Raw genomic sequence first — 27,776 nt, 5'->3', positions numbered from 1 at the left:
CCAGGAGATAAGGCTGGAAGCTAGTCAGCCGCCTGCCTGGAACGCCGACGTGGCAGCCCCCTTGTAGACAAGGAGGTTGGATAAGGGGCGTAATGACGTAGTGGTGGGAGGGGGCAGCCCAGAAGGTTTGCTTGAGCCACACGACGAGCGGGTGACTGACGCGTCGCGCGGCGCCTCCGCGTTTACCTCGGCCGGCTGTTGTGATTGGTGCTCGCGCAGACGGGTGCTGCTGGGCGCGCGCTGACTCTGCTGCCTGGGACCCCGGGGCTGGTGCAGCGGCCATGGCGCAGAACGGGCGAATCGCGGCTGCGCTCGTGGTGAACCTTTTGTCGTCCATCTGCATCGTCTTCCTGAATAAGTGGCTGTACGTGCACTACGGCTTCCCCAACATGACGCTGACGCTCGTGCACTTCGTGCTGACCTGGCTGGGGCTGTGCGTGTGCCTGCAACTGCGCGCCTTCTCCCCCAAGAGCCTGCGGCCGGCGCAAGTGCTGCCCCTGGCGCTCAGTTTCTGCGGCTTCGTCGTCTTCACCAACCTGTCGCTGCAGAGCAACACCATCGGCACCTACCAGCTGGCCAAAGCCATGACCACGCCGGTCATCATCGCCATCCAGAGCCTGTGCTACGGCAAGAGCTTCTCCCTGCGGATCAAGTGCACCCTGGTCAGCGCCTGAGGCAGTGGGGGGGTCGTGGCCTGAGGGGTGGGGGCTGCTCGGGACCAGTGTAGAAGATCCGGTGCTGCAGCTTAACGAATTGCGCAAAGCTTTGCAAGAGACCAGAAATGCAACAGGAGGATGATGGGGAGGGATGTGCATGGACTAGGAGTCTTGCTGTTACACACCACCTACTTTGTGATCCACACCAGTTGCAATTCTTAGGTGCTGCTGAGATGCTGCATCTAACTGATGATCTCCACCCCGTCCCAGTGGGCCTGTGTAAGGGTTTACCGGAATGTGAAGGAGACCAAGGGGCCAATGTATAAAGTGGTTGCAAAGTTTGCTTTAGACTAGAGCCCAGTCTAAAGCAAACATCATGTAGTGTGGAATGCACAAAGGGGTTTTGTGTGCTTTTAATCCTATGCCTGTAGCAGCTACCGAGAATACCAGTAGTAGTATAATGAGCATTCTGTGCATGGAGCGCTTATTTTTAATGTGCTAGATTTTGCAGCAGGTCGGGAGCTGTCAGAGAGGAGCCCCTGCTCACCCATGCTGGCAACTCCAGGGCTGACCTGTCCAGATCCCTTCTCCCATAAGTCTCTGCCTCACGAACTTCCTGCACTCCTTCTGACCGTTGTTCAGCTTCACGCACCTGAGCCCCCGCCGCTGTCCAAACCGGCTATGCAGGACCCCTCCACTGCCACAGGAGCTCCAAAGTTTTGTTTTTAAGAGTGCATGAACTCTCCCTCCCCTCCGTGTCCTGGAAACAACTCCTGCGCATGTGCTAGACGCTTTCAGGGGCTGGTGCACAAAGGTCGCCTTAAATTTTCACGTCTCATTTGCATGCCAGCCCTTTTGTGCATCAGTCACTGTTTGTGACTCGGTAAGTTCACTCGTATTTAATGGCGACCTTTGTACATCGACCCCTAGTTTGCCATTGGGTGTTGAAGGCCCCTTCCAAATTTCTGCCCAGAGTCCCCATGTTGAACAGCAGCCTTGTCTCTAGGTATCTTTGTTCTCCTGTATAGCATGTTCTATTTTTGTTAGTGATCTTTAATCTTTTTTTGAGCTCTTGATCTGTTTTACCAGTTCAACAATTTTTTGTCTCATCCCTGCTTTCTTACAGTGTACATCACTAAATCAGCATTTATAATTTCTAACAGTTTCTTGTTTTTTTTTACAGATTCCTATCACTTTAGGAGTAATCTTAAATTCTTACTACGATGTTAAGTTTAACACCCTTGGAACTGTGTTTGCTGCTCTTGGTGTTGTCATTACATCCTTATATCAAGTGGTTAGTATAACGTGATATGAGAATGCAGTAGCTTATTTTTATGTAGTTACTAAGTAGTTTTGTATAGTGCCATTAGTGATGTCCCTGCCCAGATGAGCTTACAATATGATGCGGATTGTTACATTCCCAGTAGTGGTAGTACTTTCACAATGCCCTATAAGATACCATGCAGTGTAGTTGTAACCTTATGGAACCATATACCCTGTGCCACTTACACAGAAGTATAAAACAGGAGATGAGGTGTGCACAGCCTAGTCTGCCTGTCCTGATACAGTACCCACCCCCCCCCCCAGAGCCTATCCGACCTCGACCTTTAACCTCACTTCTTGCATCCACAGATCTGTGCTTGCTGTGGTTTATTCCTTGTCTATTTGAGTTTTGTTACTATTTTGATTTTCACAATTCCCGCTGGGAAGATAGTTTCATATATCCACCAGACTTCTGCAAAAAAAATAAATAAATAAAATTCCTGAATCTGCCAACTTTTGAACATTATCTCAAGACCTCTTGTGGAATGGTGAGGGTAAGAGACTGTCGCTGAAACATTGTGAGGCACATTCTGCACTTAGAAGGTGGGAGAAAAGGGACAGGTGTCTTCAGGCGTAACCCTAATGTAATTAGGTAGCTAGAAAGTAACTTGCAGACCCTGGTTAGCACAGTGGGCTGGTGGGAACCAGGGAACTGAATTCAATTCCCACTACAGCACCTTGTGACCCCGGGCATGTCATTTACCCTCCATTGCGCCAGGTACAAACAGTAAGTCAGTGCAAGAGTAAGAAGTAGAATTCAGTTTTTAGATTTAATTCACTCCTCTTCTGCAGTAGCTCAAGGTGAGAATAACATTCAGGTACACTAGGCATTTCCCTTTCCCCAGAAGATGTAGAATGAGTTTTTACACTTGATGCAATGGGGTGTAAGCAACTTGCCCGGGGTTATAAGGAGCTTATGGGATTTGAACCCTGGCTTCTAGTGGCTCTCCAACCACCGGGCTGCTTCTCCACTAAATACTTTGGTTGGATCAGTGGAATAGTAATACAGGTTGGCACCTAGCTGCCCAGAACGAATCGGGTAACAAAGGTGGCATTTGTTCTTGTTACTCCCCCATATCAATATGTTAATTTTTGGACCTGGTAAATTGCTTCTGTACTAGAGACCTGTGTCATGCACAGTCTTTAGGACACATTGGTGTAGTTGCTGCTGTAAGATCCTGATTTCCATTTCTCTAGGATAATACCAGCAGGCCTTGTGTAGTGTCTGGAATGGTAATCCTGCAAATTCAGACATTCATCCAACTTACAGCCATACTTCTGACTTGTAACTGTATACATGAGGGTGGCGATGCTGCATCTGACAGCATTGCTCAACAGGGAACACCCTGGGGCTGGGCAGTTGCAGCATTGCTGGACTGCTCCGTTGCACATCTGGTTGTAAATGCAGCGGGGTCCTGCATACCTCAAAAACGGTTTGTGTCCCCACAGAGCATGCTGAAAGCTGGAGACCTGTTTGAATTCCTCCACTGCCACGTGGTGCCTGCTGAATGGTCTAGTTTTTCTTGTAGTGGGTTGTGTGCTCACTTGTTTTGTAACCATGCTGTTTTTTTTATATATTATCCAGGAAGTGGTTGCTTTCCCCTATGTTTAATGGTCATGTCTGTTTCAGTGGGTTGGAGCCAAACAGCAGGAACTGCAGGTCAACTCCATGCAGCTACTGTACTATCAGGCTCCCATGTCTTCACTTATTCTGCTCTGTGTTGTGCCCCTCTTTGAGCCAGTGTTTGGAGAAGGTGGACTGTTTGGGCCTTGGTCCAGTTCTGCAATTGTAAGTTATGTGTTTTATCACTTACAGTGAAATAGTTTCTTCTTTCTAACATACCAATGAGGAGTTTTGCTTTAACATTCCTCTTTAATTCTGAATCTTCAGGATATAATGTCCACAATCTTTATGACTTGAATATTACTGCTGATGTGTGCTGACTTCCTAGAAACAGTTTGTCTGGCTCTTAGGGGGGCTTCAGGTGTGACACCCAGTAAGATAAATCTGTAATATTGTTCGAGCGAATCAAGGTCTTACTGCGCGAAGGCGGAAAGTTCTCTAGACCTTGCGTGGTGATGTTGATCTGCTGGAGTTTGTATTATATAAGGAGCAAAAAGCTGATGTTCTTTTTTCACTGCTGGGGAAGGTTGACCTTTGCTCTCATGATGTTTTTGCTTCCCTTCAGATCATGTTGCTTGCGTCTGGTGTAATAGCCTTTCTCGTAAATTTATCCATTTACTGGGTAATCGGCAACACCTCCCCGGTCACGTATCCTTTCTGTGCTATTCATTCCTGTCTTGTGTGATGCTGAACGCTGGTCTATGCTGGATCGTTTCCACAGCAGGTAGAGAATGTCAAATGGAGAAATAAAAGCAGGGCTGCCGAGGGGATCTTGGTTCAGGGTTGAATACTTCCATCAGACGTATTAGATTCATCAGTAATGCAGTTAGTTGATTTCAAAATTATGAATTTAATTTAATTTCTTGGGAACTTACTAACCATAGTGCGCAACACATTTAACTCCTGCTTCTCCCAATTTATCCTAATAATGTAGTTTTGGACTGTTATCTCAGCAGTGAGAGACTAGTGGGTGCAGCCATCTTGTGTTCCTCTTCCACTCCACACCCCCACCCAGGAGCAACCTTCTTTTTTTTCTTGCCTGTGCAGCCATCGCGTGCTTTCTCCTCTCCTCCTCTTTCACCCCCCACCCAGGAGCCCTCTTCTTTTTTTCTTGCTTCTGCAGGCATCGTGTGCTTTCTCCTCTCCTCGTCACGTTTGACAATACTTTTGCTGTTTCTCTCCAGCTTGCATGCTGAAAATATATTTGTCCCAGGCAAGTGGATGAGTGCATTTTGAAACCTCTTCTAAAGAGAGAGGTCTGTTGTCTTTGAATGTTCCTCTGCTATGATCTATAAAAAGCCTGGCAGTATATTAAGTGTTAATAAACTTAACTGCCTCCGTCAGCTCTTGATGCATCTTCTTGTAGCTCTGGGAAGGGTAAGCATAGCAGATTCTCTTATATGTAAGAGGATTATCAGAGATTTATTATTTGAGTGTTACTGCAGTGGTGATCATTTAGTCAAATCATAATCTTCTTAAGAGTAGCCATACGGGGTCAGACCAATGGTCCATCTAGCCCAGTATCCCGTTTCCAACAGTGGCCAAGCCAGGTCCCAAGTAACCCAAATCATGACAACATTCCATGCTACAAATGCCAAGGCAAGCAGTTGATTTCCCATGTCTATTTCAATAGCAGACCATGGACTTTTCCTCCAGGAACTTGTCCAAACCTTTTTTTAAACCCAGATACGCCAACCGCCGTAACCATAACCTCCGTCAAAGAATTCCTCCTATTTGTTTTAAAATTATTTCCATGTAACTTCCTTGAGTGTGCCCTAGTCTTTGTACTATTTAGAGTAAGTAAATAAAAAAAAAATCGATTCACTTGTACCCATTCTACACCATTCAGGATTTTGTAGGCCTCCTTTTCAAAACATTTTTGAGCATCTTTTGTGAAGGGAAGAAAGTTTTGAGATATCTGTGCAGCTCTTGCTCCTCCCCAATAACTTTTGTGTTTAGAGTCCTATTAAATAGGGCTCTGGAGTCGGTACACCAAATTTCTGCCTTCAGAATTTTTCTACTGTCCAACTGAGATTCCTACTGTGTATAGTAAATCTAAGAGAAATTTGATTAATTACAGAAACATAGGATATTTCTTTATGTAGAAAATTAGAATTAATAAAAACAAAGAACCTAAACCAAAAATACAAAATAAGTTTACTGTATATTATAATGTAAGCTTTTATTTTGAAACTGGAGTCTAAGTGGGTGTTGATGCATTATTCACTGATTCCAACTCCATCCAAAATGGCTTCTGACTCCCTAGCACTTCTAATCACACCAAATTCCAGTACAGGTAGTGGTCCAAGGAGATGCTGTGTGCGTGTCCCACAACGTGGCTCTCTTAATTCTGCAGTAGAGCGATACAGCCAGGCAGCAGGAATCATGTTCCCATGATTGCAGCTCTTATCAGTTAAAGTGCCCTGGGAAGTAGCAGACTAGTATCTGGGGATACAGCCATGCTGGGTTGATAAGAATCACTGGGCAGACTGGATAGGCCAGCTTGGGGTTTGTTTGTTTTCTGTCTTTGGCCTTTATGATGGTGCTGTGTTGTATTTTAGTGTTGCATTGTTAATAGGACCAGAATTGTCGTTGATGAGAAATCTGGTGGGTGGGTGTGTATCCTTTATTTACTATACCATTATTTATTGGTTATAGCAAAACAGACCAGTTTACAAAACAAATATTACAAAAACTTTAAAATAATAATACATTTAGGAACTCCAATTAAAAGATAGAAAAGACGACAAATCTCTCATTCAAGATAGTAGGTCAGACAGGAACAAAATGACATTCATACGTCAGACGCAGAGATATGCATTACGCTTCAGATTCCTGTGTGATCAATCTATTGAGATCCCACGTCATTCGATGGAAAAAGCCAGTTGGTAGAAATGTGTTTGGAAGCAGGTGAAAGCTTGGCTCTTCAACCAGGCCTTTACTCGAAGAAGCAACTAACTCAAGGCTCACTCACACACACACAAAGGAGTGACTCAGGCTGCATATACTACAGCAGGACATGTTTATCCACTCCTACCCTTGCTGAGATAACATTTAACCATTTCTCTGACCTCATGTGCAACTTTCTTTAAATCAATCACCTTACTTTCTAACTCTTCCTATTTTCTTACCCTTCTGTATGTTCCATCTTTGCTTTACCCTTCGCTATCACCTATAATGTTCTATTACGTATTGTGTTGACATTGTAAATAGTATACCATGCCATACTTTGTATTGTTTTTGAATATTTTTACTGCTGTAATTGTCTATTGCTCATTTGATCTATTCTTATTGTACACCGCCTTGAGTGAATTCCTTCAAAAAGGCGGTAAATAAATCCTAATAAATAAATAATGTTTTATGAAATTGGGTGTGGGACCCTTCTAGTCTGATTTGCTTTGGTAAGGAATGTGGGTTGTTGTAGTGTTTGTCAGTTTTAACAGACAGATTTTGTGTTTTGTTATCCTTGACAAAAATGCTCCAGCTACAACATGTTCGGGCATTTCAAGTTCTGTATCACGTTGCTTGGAGGCTACATTTTATTCAAGGACCCGCTTTCCATGAACCAGGGACTTGGCATTCTCTGCACGCTGTTGGGCATTTTGGCCTATACCCACTTCAAGCTGAGTGAGCAGGAAGCCAACAAGAGTAAACTGGCACAGCGGCCGTGAGCAGAACACAGCACAGAAGTGAGATTTTTTTTTTTTTTTTTTTTTAGTAAAGTGGTGATTGGGACTTTGGAACATAAACAGACCGATGAAGGATGTTATTGACCCCCGACCCTATCAGTGCAGATAATTCTCATGAACTTTGTTCTGGTCTGTCCTGTTCTGGGAGGTGTGTTTTCTTTTTTGTGTGTGTGTGTGGAACATAATTGTTTGATCTATTCTTACTGTACACCGCCTTGAGTGAATTCCTTCAAAAAGGCAATAAATAAATACTGAAGGAGGGGTTAAAGCTGGTTTGTTTTTGGTTTTAGCTAAAGGTCATTTATCTGTCTCCCCCTTTTTTTCTCTCTCTTTCATAACAATCATGCTTTATCCAACAAAAACTGTGGGCCCTTGTGTGCTTTACCCATTGTGCAGCTGTGAACATGTCCAAAGCTGATGGGTTTTGCAGAATGATGGCACACTACCTGTCGTCTCCTTTGGAGGAAGAATGACTTTGGGTTCTGACTGCTGCAGCTGGAGGCCAGGTGCTAGTTCACTTTGATATAGCTGATGAAGGGACACTCTGCCTTTGGTTGTGAGTGCACACTGTCACCACCAAGTGTTACTGATCTGCCGCTGCTACCTTTTGGTATTGCTGCACTGTGAATCACCAGGTGTTGCTGTGTCTGATGCAGTGAATCTAACACCTGCAGATGGTGCTGCTGTGCCGTGACTTGCTAAATCTGTTTGTCTGCAGAGGTTATTGTCCAGTACCATACTGAATGCTCTGCAGCTGGGTGTTACTGTGCTAATCTCATACATTAGTGCACCTGAAGCACTGCTACCGCTGGATGGTAGTTTGCCAGGACTCATTAAATCCGCTGCCGCTGGGTGGTAGTGCACTGTTAAATGTTGATGCTTGTTGCCTTTATCTTTTTGCACAGTATTTTTTTTTTTTTCTTCCAGCTGTGTATGACAACGTTTGCATATGTACACTTATGAGCTTTTTTTTATTTTTAAAGTTTGATGAGTGTACAGGTCTATGAATTTGTGCTATGCACAGGTTATCCTGGTGGCGTGCTGGCGGTACAAAAGCTGAGTGACTTGGATGCTTGTGTATGATGGTATCAAAGAGGTAAACAGGAGTTTAAAAAGCATATTTTATATGCTTTGAAAATGAGCCTCTATATGTGTTATCCATGAGGACTTACATGGAACAACCAAAATACTTTATAGAAAAGAAACAAACTGGAGATAAGGTTTGTTCAGAGAGTAAAATATAGATGAGCTGTGGGGTTTTCTCTGTCATGCAGTTCCTGTTTTGGTTGTTTGTCATGTTCAATGAATAAAATGTATCTTTAGCACTCTGTGTTCCTGGTTTTTATTGCCTTGACGGTGAAGGTTTTAGAGCTGTTTAAATGCTCAGTAGTGGTCCCGGCCTTGATGCTGTTAAGGAGTATTTTAACATACCTGAGGTTTGTTCGCCAGCAAGGATTAACTGACAATCCAGCTCAAATAGAAAGAGAAATGTTCTGACATTCAAACTGTTCTAAATTTCCTTAGTTGGCTAGTTCCAGTGGCTTTTTTTTTTTTTTTGTGTTCCAGCTACATAATTAGGTTGCGACTCCCGCCTAACATCCGCTCCTTTCCTTATGTAACTTGGTCACTGCAGGGAACATAGTCTTTACGTGAGACTATTTTTTCCCTCTTCTTTCTAATAATTTTGGAGCATTTGAATTGAGGGATAACCAATGGGCTGCTGTTACAGTAGGTACAAATTTAATCACAGGATAGGGTGGATCAGAATGGGGTGGTACTATATAGTCAGAAGGGAACTGGAGTCTAACAAATTTCAAGAAAACAACAGGGCAGTCTCTCTGCAATATCCAAGACGGTGACACAAAAAGCAGAACAGACGAAGAAATCTATATGAAGATGAATTTACTCAACCAACAATGCCCGACCCAGGCTGTGTTTCGCCCACACATGGGCTGGCTCAGGGGCAAAATTATGTTGAGAACTGGATACCTCTTCACATTGGTGTTGTAACTCATATGACCGCAATCCACACAATGGCTTTGTGAATCCTCCACTGCCTTTTTTTTTTCTGTCACCATCAAACAAATTTCTGAAGGAACATTTATTTTATATCATTTATACCCCACATTTTCCCACCACTGGCAGGCTCAATGTGGCTTACACCATTTAAGAAACAAACAGTAAAGTACAATAAAGTGATATATGGATGGCGCAAAGTTACAGGGGTAAGGTAAAGTAATTGAGTTCACAAGGTCTCAACGTGGAAGCCTTTTCATGTCTGAAAGGAAAACAGTGGTAGAAGTACACTACTATCTTCCTGGCAAGAATGAACAGACAAAGGATGAAATGTTAACAGAAATTAGCAACACTGCAATAACGAGTACCGTATTTTTCGGACTATAAGACGCACTGGACCATAAGACGCACCTAGGTTTTAGAGGAGGGAAATAGGAAAAAAAATTCGGACTATAAGATGCACCTTTTTCCTCCTCTAAAACCTAGGTGCTCCGGTGCATCTTGTCCGAATCCCTCCCTCCGAGTTCGGGATCTCCCTCCCTCCCAGGTCTAAAAGTAATTTTACCTAGTCGGGGCTGCAGCGCTCAGGAAGTCACCAGGGTTGCTAGGTGGAAAAATTTTTTCCCACCCAAACGAGCCCAAATCCAGCCCAAAACCTGCCCAAAGTCAAACCCCGCCCCTGACACCCCCACCCCCGCTGTCATCAACCCCGCCTCCCCCGTCATCGGCCCCACCCAGAACGTCACTAACCCCGCCCACCGCGGCCGAAAAAACCGCTTTAAAAACCGCCCAAAAGACCCAAAACAAGCCCAAAAAAACGCAACTCGCCGTGGGCAAAAATTTCCTGCGGCGGGTCGCGGAAAACCGCCCAATTGGGCGGTAAAACCGCCCACCTGGCAACACTGGAAGTCACTCTTCCCTTCTGTCTCTCTCAGCTCTCTGGTCCCGCCCTCAAACAGGAAATGAAGGCGGGACCAGAGAACTGAGAGAGACAGAAGGGAAGAGTGACGTGCTGAGCCTGCATGCTTTTCGCTGCAGCCCCGACTAGGTAAAATTACTTTTAGACCTCAGAGGGAGGAAGGGAGGGCGATCCCGGAACTCGGCAGGAGGGAGGGCGGCCTGCTAAATTTCTCTACCTTCGGACTATAAGACGCACCCCCCATTTCCCTCCCAAATTTTTTGGGGAAAAAGTGCGTCTTATAGTCTGAAAAATACAGTAATTACTATTGCCCATAATGTAAAATCAAGGAAATATAAGGGAGGTGAGGAACAGACAAGAGCTTCTGGCCTCTCTTTACTATCCTCTGAATTTCTCCCACTTGCCATCTGCAGGTCTGGTTTCAGGATAACTAAAATGCAAAATGAAGCTGAGTCATAGATCTGAGGATATGCAAATATATTTGAATATTCAGCGATGCTATCCGCTGCTTCATGGCATTCACAAAGATGATCCTTCTGAGGTTGCAAAGAACAGTTGAACAGCAAGTAAAAAAAATGTTATCACTTGTTTCCTGCACTCCTCTCCCCCCCCCCCCCCCCCCCCCCATCTGTTACTTTGGTAGAAGTAATGTTTCCTAATTTTTACCACTTTTAGTTACATGTGATGCTTGCAATTTAAAAAGCTGAAGACATAAATGACAACTCAGTAAAATCAAATAAACAGGATTTTTTGCTAATACAAACCTTGTCCCGCAAACAGTGGATCATTTCAATTTTTTCTGTTCAGGGTCTACAGCCTATGAGAACAGTGTTGAATTGGTTACTGGTCTCCAGTCAAACAGAATAGTGGTGAGTTGGCTCACTTTGAAGAGCAGATGAACCTGGTTGCAATTCTTAGTGCAAATTAGTACAGCCATACTGCGACAGACCAAAGGTCCATCAAGCCCAGCATCCTGTTTCCAACAGTGGCCAATCCAGGTTACAAGTACCTGGCACGATCTCAAAACAGTACAACAAGTTTGTGCTGCTTATCCTAGAAATAAGCTGTGGATTTTCCCTAAGTCCATTTTAATAATGGCTTATGGACTTTTCATTTAGGAAGCTATCCAAACCTTTTTAAAACCCTGCTAAGTGCTTTTACTACATTCTCCGGCAACAAATTCCACACTTTAATTACACGAGTGAAAAAATATTTTCTCCTATTTGTTTTAAATTTACTATGTTGTAGCTTCATTGTGTGTCCCCCAAGTCCTAGTATTTTTGGAAAAAGTAAACAAGTGATTCACATCTACCCGTTCAACTCTAATCAGTATTTTACAGACCGCATCTCCGCTCAGCTGTCTTTTCTCCAAGCTGAAGAGCCCTAACCGCTTTAGCCTTTCCACTTAGGGAAGTCATCCCATCCCCTTTTATCATTTTCGTCACCCTTCGCTCTACTTTTTCAAATTCCACTATATCTTTTTTGAGATGCGTTGACCAGAACTGCACACAATATTCGAGGTGCAGTTGCATTATAACTAGGGTTACCATACGTCTGGATTTACCCGGACATGTCCTCTTTTTGAGGACGTCCGGACAGATTTGGCCAGCCTGCCCGTTTATCCAGATTTCTGGACAAACGGGCTGGCGGGGGCAGGACTCCCCTCCCCTTACTCTACTATCCCTGGTGGTCTAGCGGTACCTCTTCGTCTCCGGGGCAGGAAAGAGCCACCTCTTTCCTGCCCGGAGCGCTGCTGCTAGCTGCCCTGCACACTGTGGTGAGTCCGGCTCTAGGCGTTTCAAAATGGCCACCGAGAGTTGAAGCAGCCTCGCGAGACTTCAACTCTCGGTGGCCATTTTGAAACGCCAAGAGCTGGACTCACCACAGGATGCAGGGCAGCTGGCAGCAGCGCTCCGGGCTAGGTACTGCTGGAGCATGGAGGAGGCCGGGAACAGCCGGTATCTGTGGGTTCGGGCTGGTAACTCTTGCTTCCCCTTTGGCTCCAAATTCACCTGTCAAAGTCGACCAAGCCCCAGCTTTCACCCCGGTGCGTGCAGCAATTTGTAGTTCTTAAGAAATGCAAGCTCCAAGTGAGCGGTGGAAGCATAGGAGCCAGATTTGGGTTGCCGAGCACCCCCCCCCCCCCCAGTATTAGGCTCCTTCATTGTGTCCATGGACGGATTTGTATTGTGGTTGGACCCTTGCTTATGGGTGCAAGTTCAGGTTGGGGGAATATGCGTCAGGGGCAGGGCAAGTGTCCTCTTTTTATGAGGACAAAAAATGGTAACCCTAATTATAACATCCTCATTTTTGTTTGCCAGTAGTTGGGAAGTAGGACCAGCACCAGGCAGATTTCTATGAGCTACAGAGAAAATATACCAGTGTTTAATTATTCAACTCTGGTCACCTTGTTGGGCAGACTGGATGGACTGTGTAGGTCTTTATCTGCCAACATGTACTATGTTTAAACAGGAAGTCTCCCTTATCTGGCTTTAAGAAAATTGAAGGTTTACACAGATTTGACATTCTTTATTCTTGCACCAGTTTGAAGACATTCATACAGAGTTTGCCAGCAAAGTGTGAGAACAATGAGTCCAACTTTGTGAAAGCCTTCTCTGTAATTGGAAAGCATGATGACAAAGAGGCTGGTGCTGAATTAGCACTACTTGTAATGCAGATCGTAAGAAAGAATTCTTTGCTATGAGAGCTGAAGAGTGTGACAGATTCCCTTGATTTAGACCTGCAGAACAGTTAGAGAGCAGTAGTGTTGCAGCCTGATCTGCTTTGAAGGAACTTTTTAATCATACTGACCACCACTTCCTGCCAGCGCAGATGTTGAACACCTGTTTTAGCTCTGCTGGTTTAATAATGACTCACAAGCACATCTGTATGAGTGACAGCCATTTTCAAAATTTAGTTACTGTACTTTTTGGGTTATAAGTTGCTGCTGAGTATTAGTCACAGGATGGGAAAAAAATTTAGTATACAAGTCATGTGTGTCTAAAACCAAAATTGAATACACCAGCCCGCTGTCTCTTCCCCCACCATCAATCCATTTCTCTCTGCTCCACCTCACCACTGTTATTCAGTATTGGTCCCTCTCTCCCCAACTCATCATATCCTGTATGGCCTCATTTGTCTGCCTTTCTACTACTACTTCTTATCATTTCTATAGCGCTACTAGAAGTACACAGCGCTGTACACTTGAACATGAAGAGACAGTCCCTGCTCGACAGAGCTTACAGTCTAATTAAGACAAACAAGAGATAAGGGAATATTAAAGTGAGGATGATAAAATAAGGGTTCTGTACAAGTGAATAAGGGTTAGGAGTTAAAAGCAGCATCAAAAAAGTGGGCTTTTAGCTTAGATTTCAAGACGGCCAGAGATGGAGCTTGACGTACCGGCTCACTAACCCACCCAACTATGAAAGTCCACCTCTACACTTACCCGCTTAGTACTTTCCTTCTTTCTTCCCTTACTTAATCTTTGCACATTATTAATTGTATCTGACACCCTGGAATAACAGTGTCATAACAAAACTATGTAAGCCACATTGAGCCTGCAAATAGGTGGGAAAATGTGGGATACAAATGCAAATAAATAAATAAATAAATATTCCAGGCATATAGTGCAGCAAGATAAAAGGAACGGAGTCTGGAGTTAGCAGTGGAGGAGAAGGGTGCAAATAAGAGAGATTTACCCAGTGAACAGAGTTCCCGGGGAGGAATGTAGGGAGAGATGAGAGTGGAGAGGTACTGAGGAGCTGCAGAGTGAATGCACTTATAGGTCAATAAGAGGAGTTTGAACTGTATGCGGAAACGGATAGAAAGCCAGTGAAGTGACTTGAGGGAGAGGGTCTCTGCATGTTGGCCGCAACATTCCCTTATGCATTGTTGCTGGCTCATTTAGTCCCAGAAACAGGAAGTTACAAGCTCTAATGTAACTTCCTGTTTCTGGGACTGGCCAAGCACACAGCCCTGTTCACGTGGGAATGTTCTCATACTTGCCTTCTTGCTATTGCCAAGGTAGCCGCCTAGAGAAGTAGTGGGCTTGGTACAAGAGTAGAAGCCAGTGTATGAATGAGTAGGAGGGAAAGTAGACCACACCCAGAAGTATGCATGTGAGGTAAAGGACAGACAAGTTTTTAGATTAGTTGATAGTTGCATCCCTTCCAGTGCACGATTTAAAAAACCCCCCACAAAAACCCTGCAATTTATAACCTGAAAAATATGGTATACTAAAAGAAAAATGGATTAAACTGTAAAAGTTGGTAGGATAAAAATGTTTTCACAGTAGTTGTATTTGTTGCAGTTTTTTTTTTTGAAGTGTGTTCCTGTACTTTAAGTATTAAAACATTTATTTTTACATTAAGTATTTGAGAACATTGGCAGAGACACATTCTACCTCATTGCTTACATTCAGGCTGGCTATGCTTCGAACCCATATGAAACATTTGTTGTAGGTTATGAAATTCTGGCTCTTTTTTGCACATGCCAGAAATCGCATTGAGCTAGCCTTTGACCTCGACTTTATACAAGAAAGCTCAGATTAACAAAATAAAAGGAAAAGGAAGACATTTAAAGATAAACAGCGAGAGCTTTGTTTTTGCATCTGTTTGGTAGCGCAGAAAAAAAAATGAGGGAAACGGAGACTATGAACACAGGAAGGTCTGCATATGCTCAGAACTTTGCACTTTTGTTCTAAACTGAAACATTTTAAGAGATGATTCTAGAAGTACAGAGGTGTGTATGTTGCCTTTATTAAACAGATTAACAACAATCACCATTAAGAGCTCTCCCTTCAAAGAATTTAAATGGGGCTGAGAGATTCCTTGCCTCCAGCTCCAATAATTGTAACAACTTCAACTCCATGAAGATTTAAAATACCCGACTGCTATCCTCAACCGTATAATTTCTAATTAGGAATTGGATTTCTGATTTATTAAGTATTCCTTAAGTTTAGTATGGGCTCCCCATGTATTGTGGTCTGAAGATGAAAATTTTAAAGAATTTGCCTATTTTTTTTTCTTTTTCTTGTAATTGTAGAAACTAATATAATCATCTTTTCTGTATTCAAGATTTATGCTTGATGTAATAATTAAAATGTGTAAATAAAAAATTAAAAAAAAAAAAAGAATTTAAATGGACCTCAGCAGTGTAAACTTAAGAGCCACAACTTCAATTCTCCAAAAATTATACACCAACCTTGTCACTGGTCCAATAATTCTAAAACATTAAAAAAAAAATACAGTATAAATATCTTCTCTTCAAATTTTATAGCGTTTTAAATAAGGTGAAAGGTTAATACGTTTAGCAGTAAATACCTTAGCATTTGCAGAAGCTTTTCAGTCAGGGATTATAGCCCCTATTGTGAAACATGTTGGAAAGGACCTTCCCCTAAAAAAACAACCCAAACATTAGAATGCTAACAATTTACAATCTCTTAATACCTATAACCAAAAGATTGAGTAATTATATATATAAAAAACAGTATGCTATCCTTACCACATAACGACTAAGCCATCCTGACCGGTAACTAAAACATTTTCCAAGATGATCCAGAATATTGGATGAAGTTATAGTAGGGTGGGAGGGCAGTCATATTGAGAGAATACTAAATTATAAGGAACGGATTTACCAATTTAAGACTGTTCACCCAGATGCCCTGAACACTGAAATAGAGTGGATGACACTGGTTTAGCCCAAGAGCTATGTTCATTGGTTCTTTAGAGTCACATGTTCTTGTAGATTTCTGTGTCACAGCCATCTTGGAAAATGTATTAGTTTACCGGTCTGGTAAGGATATTGGATTGCTTTAAATATATCTCTCTTTTGGTTTGGGGTATTAAGAGATTGTTTGCATTCTAATGACCATTTTTTTTTTTTTTTAGAGGAATGTCCTTGATACAGCCCCTGTGGCTAAATATGTTCGATATCATCCCCAACCAACTGAAAAGTCTTTGTAGATGCTACAATGAGTATTTATTGCTAAAGGTTATGCTTTCACCTTATTTAAAACACTTAAGATTTGAAGAGAAGATATTTATACTGGCTTGTCCTCCAGTATTGCACCCTTCTTTACACTTTTTACATTGAATGATGTAAACCACATTGACGAAACAAGCCAGATTCTAAAGACACAGCTAAATTTACACAGACGCAATATTAAACACTCCAGTGCTAACCAGGATGCCACCTCTGTGGGACAGCACTTTACAAAACCAGAACACTGCATCAATGATCTTGTGGTAAGAACATTAAAATGAAATTTTAAGACAATTCAGGAACGTTAAGACCTTTGAAGTCAATGATTAAATATTTTGACACTCACCAGATAGGACTTAAAGATCTGGGCTTTCTATTCCACTATAAACCATAAAATTCTACTGCTTCGTCACTCTTATCTGCCATCCATCTCTCTGTCTCTCATCTACCCAGCTCTCCCCTGTTTCTCACCTAACCTACCCCTACCTTTTCCTGCAAGACTGTCACTGGAATGCCTCTATGTTTCACTTTATATTCTGATTGTCAACATTTGCTTATATCCATTCTGAAGAAGGGTTACCTTCGAAAGCTAATCATCTTCAAATCCTTGCTCAAAGCCCACCTCTTCAATGTTGCTTTCGGCACATAACCTTTATATACCCTTCAGGAAATCTAGACTGCCCCTACTTGACTGTTCACTTGTCCTTTAGATTGTAAGCTCTTTGAGCAGGGACTGTCCTATGTTAAATTGTACAGCGCTGCGTAACCCTAGTAGCACTTTAGAAATGTCAAGTAGTAGTAGTATTAAGTTAGTCCAATAAAAAAAGGTATCTTATTTTCTGTGTTTTGATTTATATCTATTTAGTACCTTTAAAAGTGGACTAACATGGCTACCACACCATTTTACTCGTATAACAGAAACAAATCTGATTCTTTATCCAGCAATGTTCAAATTAGCACAGGCTCTAGTTAATTCATTATGGTGCCTTGAAAGTGCAGTTTCTGAAAATAGGGGTGATTTGAGTTTGCTATGACAAAGGATGTGAATGCTTGTGCAAGACTGTTTCTTATTCTTACTTTGAATATTTCTATAATTTGATGAGACCTACTACTATTGCATTTTGAATATTTTTTAGAAGCACAATGTAAACATGGAAAGGTGTGAAGATGTTTCGCAATGTACTTTATTTTCTTGTAAATACAATACTGGTCATTCCTTCAAATCAAGATATTCAAGTTGGCAGAATTCAGAAGCAACACAGATTTAAAATAGAACTTGATCCATTTTTTTTATTGCCCTTCAACTTGAACTAGCTGATCTTAAAAATTGATGGGGGAAAATTAACAGTTGGAATACTATAGTATCAATTAACTTTTTCTCATGTCATCTAAACTGCACAGGGTTTTTTTTTGTGGGCCCAACAACTGTCCTCTCTCTCCCATGCCTTCTCCTCCTGTTCATTAGCGTTTTACATCCTTTCCCTCTGGATATGCAGTCATAGAAGCCAGCTCTGTAGGTGCTTGAGTACCCCCAATATTGAGTGTGTTCAGGGAAGGCTAAGGTAAAATTATGTATAATCATACCTGATAATTTTCTTTCCATTAATCATAGCTGATCAATCCATAGACTGGTGGGTTGTGTCCATCTACCAGCAGGTGGAGATAGAGAGCAAACTTTTGCCTCCCTATATGTGGTCATGTGCTGCCGGAAACTCCTCAGTATGTCGATATCAAAGCTCCATCCGCAGGACTCAGCACTTAGAGAATTACACCCACGAAGGGACACTCTGCCCAGCTCACCACCGCCGAAACGGGGGAGGGGAATTAACCCAGCTCATCCCCACACAAGTGGGGGAGGGGAATCCGTCCAGCTCATCCCCGCGGAGCGGGGGAGGGACACCACACCCGCCGATGCGGGGGGATCTGGCTTATCCTGCAACCGCAACCGCGGGAGGAGCTGACTGACCCTAACACCGCCGAAGCGGGAGGGGTACAAAGCTGCCCTACAGCCGCACGAAGCGGGAGGGAGTGCCGGCAGAATTTATGTCTCAATCCAGCCCCGTAAAACGGAGGGGAGAGGAATGCAGCAGCTCACTGTAACACAAACTCGTCTCAACTCTTGAAGAATCCAAGTGAAAGAAGAACTTGAACACGAAGTCCTCCTGAAGTAACTGAAGGCTAAACTTGAACCTAAAATTCAACCAGAATATAAACAGTACAGATATCTGGGAGGGGCTATGGATTGATCAGCTAAGATTAATGGAAAGAAAATTATCAGGTATGATTATACATAATTTTACCTTCCATATCATCAAGCTGATCAATCCATAGACTGGTGGGATGTACCGAAGCAGTACTCACCCAGGGCGGGACATAGAAATCCCTGACCTCAACACTGAAGCTCCCAACCGGGCCTCCGCCCGTGCAGCCACAGTCAAACGGTAATGCTTGGAGAATGTATGAGCCGAAGCCCACGTTGCCGCCTTGCATATCTCTTCCAAGGAGACGGATCCGGCCTCTGCCATCGAGGCCGCCTGAGCTCTCGTGGAGTGAGCCTTCAGCTGGATAGGCGGCACCTTCCCCGCGGCCACATAAGCCGCTGCAATGGCTTCCTTGACCCATCTTGCCACTGTAGGCTTAGCAGCCTGCAGACCCTTACGAGGACCTGCAAACAGGACAAACAGATGATCCGATTTCCGGAAATCATTGGTCACTTCCAAGTATCTGATGATGACTCGTCTCACATCCAGATATTCAAGAGCGGAGTACTCCTCTGGGTAGTCCTCCCTACGAAAGGAAGGGAGACAGAGCTGCTGATTCACATGGAAGCGAGAACCAATCTTGGGCAGGAAGGAAGGCACTGTGCGAATAGTCACTCCTGCCTCAGTGAACTGCAGAAAAGGCTCTCGACATGAGAGCGCCTGGAGCTCGGAAACTCTTCTGGCTGAAGTGATAGCCACCAAAAAGACTGCTTTCAACGTCAGGTCTTTCAGAGATGCCCTCAACAAGGGTTCCAAAGGCGGCTTCTGCAATGCTCTTAGCACCAGGTTGAGATTCCACGCAGGCACCACTGAGTGCAGAGGAGGGCGCAGGTGATTAACTCCCTTGAGAAAGCGCACCACATCTGGCTGCGAAGCCAGGGAAGCACCCTTCAGGCGGCCCCTGAAGCAAGCCAGAGCCGCTACCTGGACTTTAAGGGAACTGAGCGACAGGCCTTTCTCCAGACCTTCTTGCAGGAACGCCAACACTGAAGAAATTGGAGCAGTGAAGGGAGAAAGTGAGCCTGCTTCACACCATGCTGCAAAGATACGCCAAACCCTGGCGTAAGCAGTAGAAGTAGAGCGCTTCCTCGCTCTCAGCATAGTGGCGATGACCTTGTCCGAGAAGCCCTTCTTCCTCAGACGCTGCCGCTCAATAGCCAGGCCGTAAGACCAAAGGGAGAGGGATCCTCCATCACCACGGGGACCCTGATGTAACAGGCCCTGCTCCACTGACAGCCGCAGAGGATCGTCGACTGAGAGCCTGATCAAGTCCGCATACCAGGGACATCTGGGCCAATCCGGACCCACCAGGATTACCCTGCCGGGATGCTTTGCCACCCGGTCTAGCACCCTGCCCAACATGGGCCAGGGCGGGAACACATAGAGGAGCTCTTGTGTCGGCCACTGTTGGAGAAGAGCATCTACTCCCAGGGATCGAGGGTCCCGTCCTCTGCTGAAAAAGCGCGGCACTTGGCAATTGGGCGATGACGCCATCAGATCTAGGCTCGGCTGGCCCCAGCGCTTCGTGATGTCCAAGAACGCCTGAGCAGATAGTTGCCACTCTCCGGGCTCCAAGGTATGGCGACTGAGAAAGTCCGCCTTGACATTCATGACTCCGGCAATGTGGGCCGTTGAAAGCTGCTCCAGGTTCGCTTCCGCCCACTGGCAAAGACTCATAGCCTCCTTGGCTAGAGGGGCGCTCTTGGTACCTCCCTGGCGGTTGATATAGGCCACAGCCGTGGCCTTGTCCGACAGGACCCGTACAGGCTTCAACACCAGTACCGGGATGAACTCCAATAACACCAACCGAATGGCTCTGAGTTCCAGGAGGTTGATAGACCACTTGCCTCTGCAGGAGACTAGAGCCCCTGCGCTGTCCTTCCCAAGCAGTGGGCTCCCCAGCCCATCAAAGAGGCGTCTGTCGTGACGACAATCCACTCCGGGGTCACCAGAGTCAATCCTGCAGACAACTTGTCTGTCTGCGTCCACCAGCTCAGCGCCTTGCGCACTGCTGGGTCCACGGGAAGGCGCACAGCATAATCCTCCGACATCGGAGTCCAGCGCAGCAGCAGAGATAGCTGTAGTGGTCTCATATGAGCCCTGGCCCAGGGCACTACTTCCATCGTGGCCGTCATAGAGCCCAACAGCTGCACGTAGTCCCAAGCCCGAATAGGAGAGGCTACTAGGAACTAGTCCACCTGAGCCTGAAGCTTGACAATCCGATTGTCTGGCAGGAACACTCTGCCCACTTGGGTGTCGAATCGAACTCCCAGATACTCCAGGGACTGAGTCGGGCGCAGCTGGCTCTTCTTCCAGTTGATGATCCATCCCAGGGAGCTCAAAAGAGCAACTACCCCGGTCCATAGCTTTGCCGCACTCTGCATAAGAGGGGGCTCGGATCAACCAGTCGTCCAGATAAGGATGGACTTGTACTCCTTCCTTTAGCAGGAAGGCCGCTATGACCCCCATTACTTTGGAAAAGGTCCGCGGAGCAGTAGCCAACCCGAAAGGGAGGGCTCTGAACTGGAAGTGTCGTCTCAGGACTGTAAAACGCAGAAAGCGTTGGAGAGGAGGCCAGATGGGAATATGCAGGTACGCTTCCTTGATGTCCAAGGAAGCCAAGAACTCTCCTGCCTTCACTGCCGCTATAACAGAGCGGAGAGTCTCCATGCGAAAGTGCCTCACTTTCCAGGCCCGATTGACCCCTTTGAGGTCGAGGATAGGCCGGACAGAACCTCCTTTCTTTGGAACCACAAAGTAAATGGAGTAACGTCCCTTGCCAATCTGATTTTTTTTTTTTTTGGCACCGGAACGACCGCACCCAGGCGGATCAGGTTGTCCAAGGTCTGCTGCACTACCACAGCTTGACCGGAGACTTGCAGGGAGAGAGTACAAACCCGTCTCTTACGGGTTGCAGAACTCTAGCTTGTAGCCGTCTCTGATGACTTCCAGCACCCACGCGTCTGAAGTTATAGTGGTCCACTCGCCCAGAAACGAGGACAGCCGTCCTCCAATCTGCACTGGGGCGTGGACCAAGGCCCCGTCATTGGGTACGAGACCCTGGGGGAGGACCGGAGGGAGCACCTCCGGGACGGCGGTCTCTGCGAAAGGAATGCTGCTTGGGGGAGAAATTCCTCTTGAAGGAAGAGGGGGCAGAGGAACCCGACTTGCCCGGGCGGTACCCGACGGGCTTCCTGCAAACCGTCCTCTGGAGGTACCGGGACGAGTACTAACCCGAGCCCTGACCTCTGGTATTTCTTGCCCTTAGACGTGCCGAGATCGGTCACGATTTTGTCCAGCTCGACCCCAAAGAGCAGCTTGCCTTTAAAAGGCAATCTAGCCAGGCGGGATTTAGAGGCGTGGTCAGCAGACCAATGTTTCAGCCAAAGCCACCGCCGCGCAGAGACTGTCTGAGCCATGCCTTTAGCTGAGGCTCTCCAGACATCATACAGCAAGTCTGCCAAATAGGCTAAGCCCGATTCCAGGGCCGGCCAATCAGCCCTCAAGGCATGATCTGAGGGGGAAGCCCGCTGCACCATAGACCGGCACGCCCTGGCCACATAGGAGCCGCAAACTGAGGCCTGCAAACTTAAAGCAGCTGCCTCAAAGGACGACCTTAAGGCCGCCTCCAATCTTCTGTCTTGGGCGTCCTTTAGGGCCGTGCCACCTTCCACCGGCAACGCCGTTTTCTTAGTCACCGCAGTGATTAAAGAATCCACGGTAGGCCACAGAAAGGCCTCACGTTCACTCACAGCAAAGGATAGAGGCGGGACATAGCCCCTAGCCACTTTAAGGCTCGTTTCCGGGACATCCCATTGAGCCGCAATTAAGGTGTGCATGGCATCATGCACGTGGAGGTTCTAGGCGGGCGCTTCGTCCCCAGCATAATGGCAGAGCCAACAGGGGCTGAGGGAGAGACGTCCTCCGGAGAGGAAATCTTCAAAGTGTCCATGGCCTGTAACAACAGGTTGGGCAAATCCTCTGGGCTAAAAAGCCGCGCTGCAGAGGGGTCATCCGCTCCATCCGAGCGGGGATCTATCTCCTCCAAGGAATCCGCAAGGATCGTTGGGAGACTCAGACACGCTGCCCTCATCTACATCGGAGGAGACAAAGTCCTCCAAGGCCTGGAAATCAACCCGAGGCGTTTACCTCTGGGAACCTCAAACCTCTTCTCAGAAGAGGGAGCAGGGGCAGCGTTTTGCATGAGGAAGCTGATGCCGCAGCAAAACAAACTCGGGGGAGAAACCCCCCGACTGTGCACTTCCGCAGCCTGGGCAACAGCCCTAGACGCACTCTCAACCGGCGCTCGCAATAGCGGGAGAGAGACATGCTGCGCATCCACAATGGCGTCCGGGGCCGAAACTCCGCGAAGGAGCCGCGCTGGAAGAACGGCGCTTAACTTTAGCCGCTTTTGTGCCGTCGCCCAAATTAAGGGCGTTCATGGCCTTAATGTCTCCAACCTCAAGGGCAGCCCACGAAGAAGCCTGTCCGAGCCGCGTGGCCCGGCCAAGAGGGCGGAGGCGAGGAGCGGGGGATGGGCGTTTTATGGCGGAAAAAAACGCCACGCCGGAGGAACGACCGGGAACTTCATCGGTCACTAACTGTCACCCATCAAGGGCGAATCAGGTTGTAAAACCCCCGCATCCCCTCTAGAAGCGCTCCAGCGATCCGGGGAGGCGACGCTTTGCGCCCTCAGCCCGTCCGACGCCATTGCCACGAGGAGAAGAAATCGGGGAACCCCCTGCCCGCTATAAAAAGGTAAATTACCTGCTTGCCGCTCCGAGCTGTAACGAACTGGTGTCCCAGTGAGTAGCTGCAATGAACGTTTAAAGAAACGTCGAATTAAACGCCTTTAAAGACGTTAAAATTTTTTTTTTTTTTTTTTTTTTAAACGAAGCCAGCGGGAGGGGGAGAAAAGGAGGGACCTGGCACCACCAGGTTTGCACTTGCTCAAAAGAGCCCTCAACCCAGGCCTCAACAAAACCTAAGGATTAGGCTTGGAGGCCTAGCCAGAGCTGCTGCTGTGTGTGACCACCACCTGCTGAGATAGAGAACATACTGAGGAGTTTCCGGCAGCACATGACCACATATAGGGAGGCAAAAGTTTGCTCTCTATCTCCACCTGCTGGTAGATGGACACAACCCACCAGTCTATGGATTGATCAGCTTGATGATATGGAATTTCCATTGGGTTTTGCACCCCAATCATTTTGAAAAGTTGGCTGTGTGTGCCGTTACCTCTGTACCTGCAGCAGCTGTCCAATAGTGATGCACTTTCCCCTCACTAGAAGTATTTCTGATTATACACCACTAACGGCTTAAACAGTATCACCACAGCATCTGCCGCATGACGACTAGGTTCTTCTTATAAATCAGTACAAGTGTTTAAAGGTACCATCTCCATTGTCTCCTCCTCTGAGCTGGCAGTATAGTAGGGCTGTGGAGTGGAGGAGTGGCCTAGTGGTTAGGGTGGTGGACTTTGGTCCTGGGGAACTGAGTTCGATTCCCGGCACAGGCAGCTCCTTGTGACTCTGGGCAAGTCACTTAACCCTCCATTGCCCCATGTAAGCCGCATTGAGCCTGCCATGAGTGGGAAAGCGTGGGGAACAAATGTAACAAAAATAAAATAGATACTATTGGAGATTCTACATGGAATGTTGCTACTATTGGAGATTCTACATGGAATGTTGCTACTATTGGAGATTCTAGATGGAATATTGCTACTATTGGAGATTCTACATGGAATATTGCTATTCCACTAGCAACATTCCATGTAGAAGGCTGCGCAGGCTTCTGTTTCTGTGAGTCTGACAGACTCACAGAAGCAGAAGCCTGCGCGGCCACATCGGTGATCTGCAAGGGCCGACTTCTACATGGAATGTTGCTAGTGGAATAGCAAGATTCCATGTAGAATCTCCAATAGTAGCAACAGTGGAGGAGTGGCCTAGTGGTTAGGGTGCTGGACTTTGGTCCTGAGGAACTGAGTTCGATTCCCGGCACAGGCAGCTCCTTGTGACTCTGGGCAAGTCACTTAACCCTCCATTGCGCCTGCCATCAGTGGGAAAGCACGGGGTACAAATGTAACAAAATAAATATGCATTCCCCAAAAGAGGAATCACGTTCAGCTCAGATTTTAATGTCATTTGTAACCCAACACATGCTTATTTTACTATGCTTATAAACATTAGTCCTTTTATTTCAGTGACAAGACTACATGCACCCAGCAAACTGAAAATATGTACTAGTTTCTCACTGGCAAACTTAAAGGTAGTTATTGGGAAGTGTCTTTCTGCTGCTGCCTATTGCTATTTCCTATATTTTTCTCAAGACAGCCGACACTGAAATAAAGATCAATATTTGTAATTCTTATTTTCCTTTTACTCCCCCACCTTGAAGTAGGAGACCATGCTGTGCGGAATGTACTATTAGATCTGAAAAAAAAGCAACCCATATTTATTTACTAGCAGTGGTAAAACATTACACAAAACATTGAAGTGGCAGATAATGCAAGCCCTTGCATGGCAATCCAAATTTATTGAACTACTGATGCTGTCATACAAAATTGCACCACTTTAATTAAGGCTTTTCGTTTACATTTGGCCACCTCAAAGCAGTCGTAGCACTAAGTTGGTCAATTTAAATACTGTGGCTCCCTGTTGGACACGCGTACAGTCTCTTACACCCAATCAGTTAATGCATACAAAGCAACAAGGCATAGTTAAATAAATCAGCAAATGTTAATTACTGCAACTAAGGCCCTGTGACGTTACACATGATTAAAAATTACTTCCCACTGCCACATCCACAGTACTCTTCCACCATTTAATATTGCAACCGAAACATCACACATGTGAAACAACCACTAACAGGCAAAAGTACTAAACCTGTATATTTGGTATTGCAAATACACATTATTCATGAGCAAGCAAGGGATTCACAAAGAGAATCTACAGCTGCAGAAGCCTGCAAATGATTTACAAAAAGATTGTTAAATCATTAAAAAAACTCTTAAAATATACACTTCTTGTTGTAGACCCCCACTGTACACAACTATAAACATTGTTCCCTATGTAAACAAAGAAAAAAGGAAACAAGCTGAAAAGCCTTGACATGTCCTTCCCCAGTAGATCTTGAAGGAAGGATCTGAGACATATTGAAAGGACTACTGTATTGTCAAAACTAGGTTCATTGCCTCCCAGATTTCCCTAAAATGAAGAAAAAAGTCCTATACCTGCAGTGTTAATCAAAAGCGCTCTTTTGTACAATGGATAACCATCTTGTATCTCTAAGAAACAAATCGCCCAAGGAAGTTACAATAAGGTAGAAATACCAAAGAAGCAAGTTATCTGGAGTAGTCTTAATATCAGAGCTCTTTGGACTTTCTCTTATTATGCTAAAATAGTGGTGCTTTTAGGAGAGTCAACTCTCCAGTAGAAAGTATGGGACTTAAAAGTATACAGTATACAGTTTTCATACATGTACAACATCAGTGGATGGAGAAAGTCTGTTAGCAGTAATACTGGATGTAGGCTCTGGTTTCACCAGCTGCATACGATAAGAATATTTATAAGTAGAAATCTCTTGTGACACAGGAAAAGTGATTAGAATGTGCAAAATGATGTAGCTTTCATCCATCTCAGAAAGGTACCACCACAGAAAAGTCCATTTAGATTGTTGGTTGGTTCATAAAGTTAGAATGCTGGCACTGTTGAATTGGGCAACAGTTCTTCAGACCTAAAATAATTTAACAAGAGTGATAAAATACAAAATGAAATAAGAAATTATATCACCACATGACAGGACTAGATTTGCCCTCAAAATACATTCTTCTGCTCTCGAGCCCTTTGCACCACGTTACACCTCCATTCCTACATGAAGCTAAACTACTGATGGAAGACTTTATAAATAAGGCAAGTAAGCAAACTCCAAACCAATACCTAGCCTGTTAAAGGCACAGTAGCCTACTTCACAATTAGGGTTAGCATGAAGCCCTAAACAGAAGGCACGGGGTAACCTCCATGATGCAGCGATTACAACCTTAAACACATTACTAGGCAGACTGGCTGGGCCAATCTGGTCTATCATCATTTGTGTTGTCCAAGTGGTCACAGCCTACTTCATCAAACTGTGTCTTAGTAGCAGCGCAGAATTTACCGTATTTTTCGGACTATAAGACGCACCGGACCTTAAGACGCACCTAGGTTTTAGAGGAGGGAAATAGGAAAAAAAAAAAATTTCCCTCCTCTAAAACCTAGGTGCTCCGGTGCGTCTTGTCCGAGTTTTGGATCGCACTTTTTTCCCCCAAAATTTGGGAGGAAAATGGGGGGTGCGTCTTATAGTCCGAAGGTAGCGAGTTTTGGATCGCCGTCCCCTACTTACGCGATGCCATGTTCCCTGGTGGTCTAGTGACGTCGTGGCAGGAAATTTTGAATCTCGCCGAGACCGTCAGGAAGCAGTCAGGAGCACGGAGAGCAACGCGATGGGCAGGAAAGAGGGGGCTCTTTCCTGCCCCGATGTCACTAGACCACCAGGGAACATGGCATCGCGTAAGTAGGGGACGGCGATCCAAAACTCGCTACCTTCGGACTATAAGACGCACCCCCCCCCATTTTCCTCCCAAATTTTGGGGGAAAAAAGTGCGTCTTATAGTCCGAAAAATACGGTAATTTACAAGTCAGGCTTTTTGCTCCACAATCTAACTTAGGCTGAGGATGTTTGCAGAGGCAGAATTTACAGCCCCTGGGTTAAGGAGTCTCAGCCACAGCTCAGTGGCAACAGCTGGTGGCCAAGACTCAGATTCACATTAACCAAGCTTTTTTTTTTGGGGGGGGGGGGGGAGGGGGGTGGCGCTATCATTTGTGTCCCTCTGGTTGAAGGCTTTTGCCTCAACAGCTTGATTTAGCAAAAATGTATATACCTCCAACCCAAGAAGCCAAACTTACTGCAGGTCACAAAGAAAAAAACCCCAAAACAAAATCTTCAATTTGGACACTTTTGCATTCCCTGGATATCAGAAGGATTTTTTTTTTTTTTTTTTTTGAACTATATGAGCAGAGAAACTGAAAAATCTAGGTGAACCTGGAAGATGTACTAAGCCACCAAACTGACAAGTTAAAGAGTGATATAAATCACCTGAAAGAACTCAAACATGAAATTGCTGATCTGTTAGTAATCTGTAACCTGTCGTTAAAATCATCTTTAGTACCTGAAGATCGGAGGGTGGCCAATATACCGCCGACTGTTAAAACGAGTTCCAGGGGTGATCCAGGAAATTACAGACTGGTAAGCCTGGCTTCAGTGCTA

General features: G+C 45.3%; 2 protein-coding genes across 2 annotated transcripts in view; one reads left to right on the top strand and one right to left on the bottom strand.

The window, feature by feature from the left end:
- The first annotated feature begins 147 nt into the window (after positions 1-147).
- Positions 148-8,617, top strand: SLC35E3 (solute carrier family 35 member E3). Its single transcript, XM_030215452.1, has 6 exons — positions 148-662; positions 1,840-1,950; positions 3,610-3,768; positions 4,169-4,251; positions 7,088-7,292; positions 7,689-8,617. Exons 1-5 carry the CDS (start codon positions 282-284, stop codon positions 7,272-7,274), a joined length of 921 nt encoding a protein of 306 aa, XP_030071312.1. The 5' UTR covers positions 148-281; the 3' UTR covers positions 7,275-7,292; positions 7,689-8,617.
- A 16,351-nt stretch (positions 8,618-24,968) lies between these two features.
- RAP1B (RAP1B, member of RAS oncogene family) overlaps positions 24,969-27,776 on the bottom strand; it is a 39,459-nt gene continuing 36,651 nt past the window's right edge. The window contains exon 8 of the mRNA XM_030215454.1: positions 24,969-26,207. The gene's annotated coding sequence lies outside the window, so the exon portion shown is untranslated. The remainder of the gene's footprint in view (positions 26,208-27,776) is intronic.

The sequence above is a fragment of the Microcaecilia unicolor genome, chromosome 9 (assembly GCF_901765095.1).
Source record: "Microcaecilia unicolor chromosome 9, aMicUni1.1, whole genome shotgun sequence".
Classification (NCBI taxonomy): domain Eukaryota; kingdom Metazoa; phylum Chordata; class Amphibia; order Gymnophiona; family Siphonopidae; genus Microcaecilia; species Microcaecilia unicolor.
The sequence above is the reverse complement of the archived record's forward strand: the minus strand, read 5'-3'. Positions and strand labels throughout refer to the sequence as shown.

Excerpts from the sequence above, each read along its gene's own strand:
- SLC35E3 (XM_030215452.1), top strand. The coding sequence starts at position 282 with ATGGCGCAGAACGGGCGAATCGCGGCTGCGCTCGTGGTGAACCTTTTG. Across the intron at positions 663-1,839 it reads TGCGGATCAAGTGCACCCTG|ATTCCTATCACTTTAGGAGT; the intron begins GTCAGCGCCTGA and ends TTTTTTTTACAG. Across the intron at positions 1,951-3,609 it reads TTACATCCTTATATCAAGTG|TGGGTTGGAGCCAAACAGCA; the intron begins GTTAGTATAACG and ends TGTCTGTTTCAG.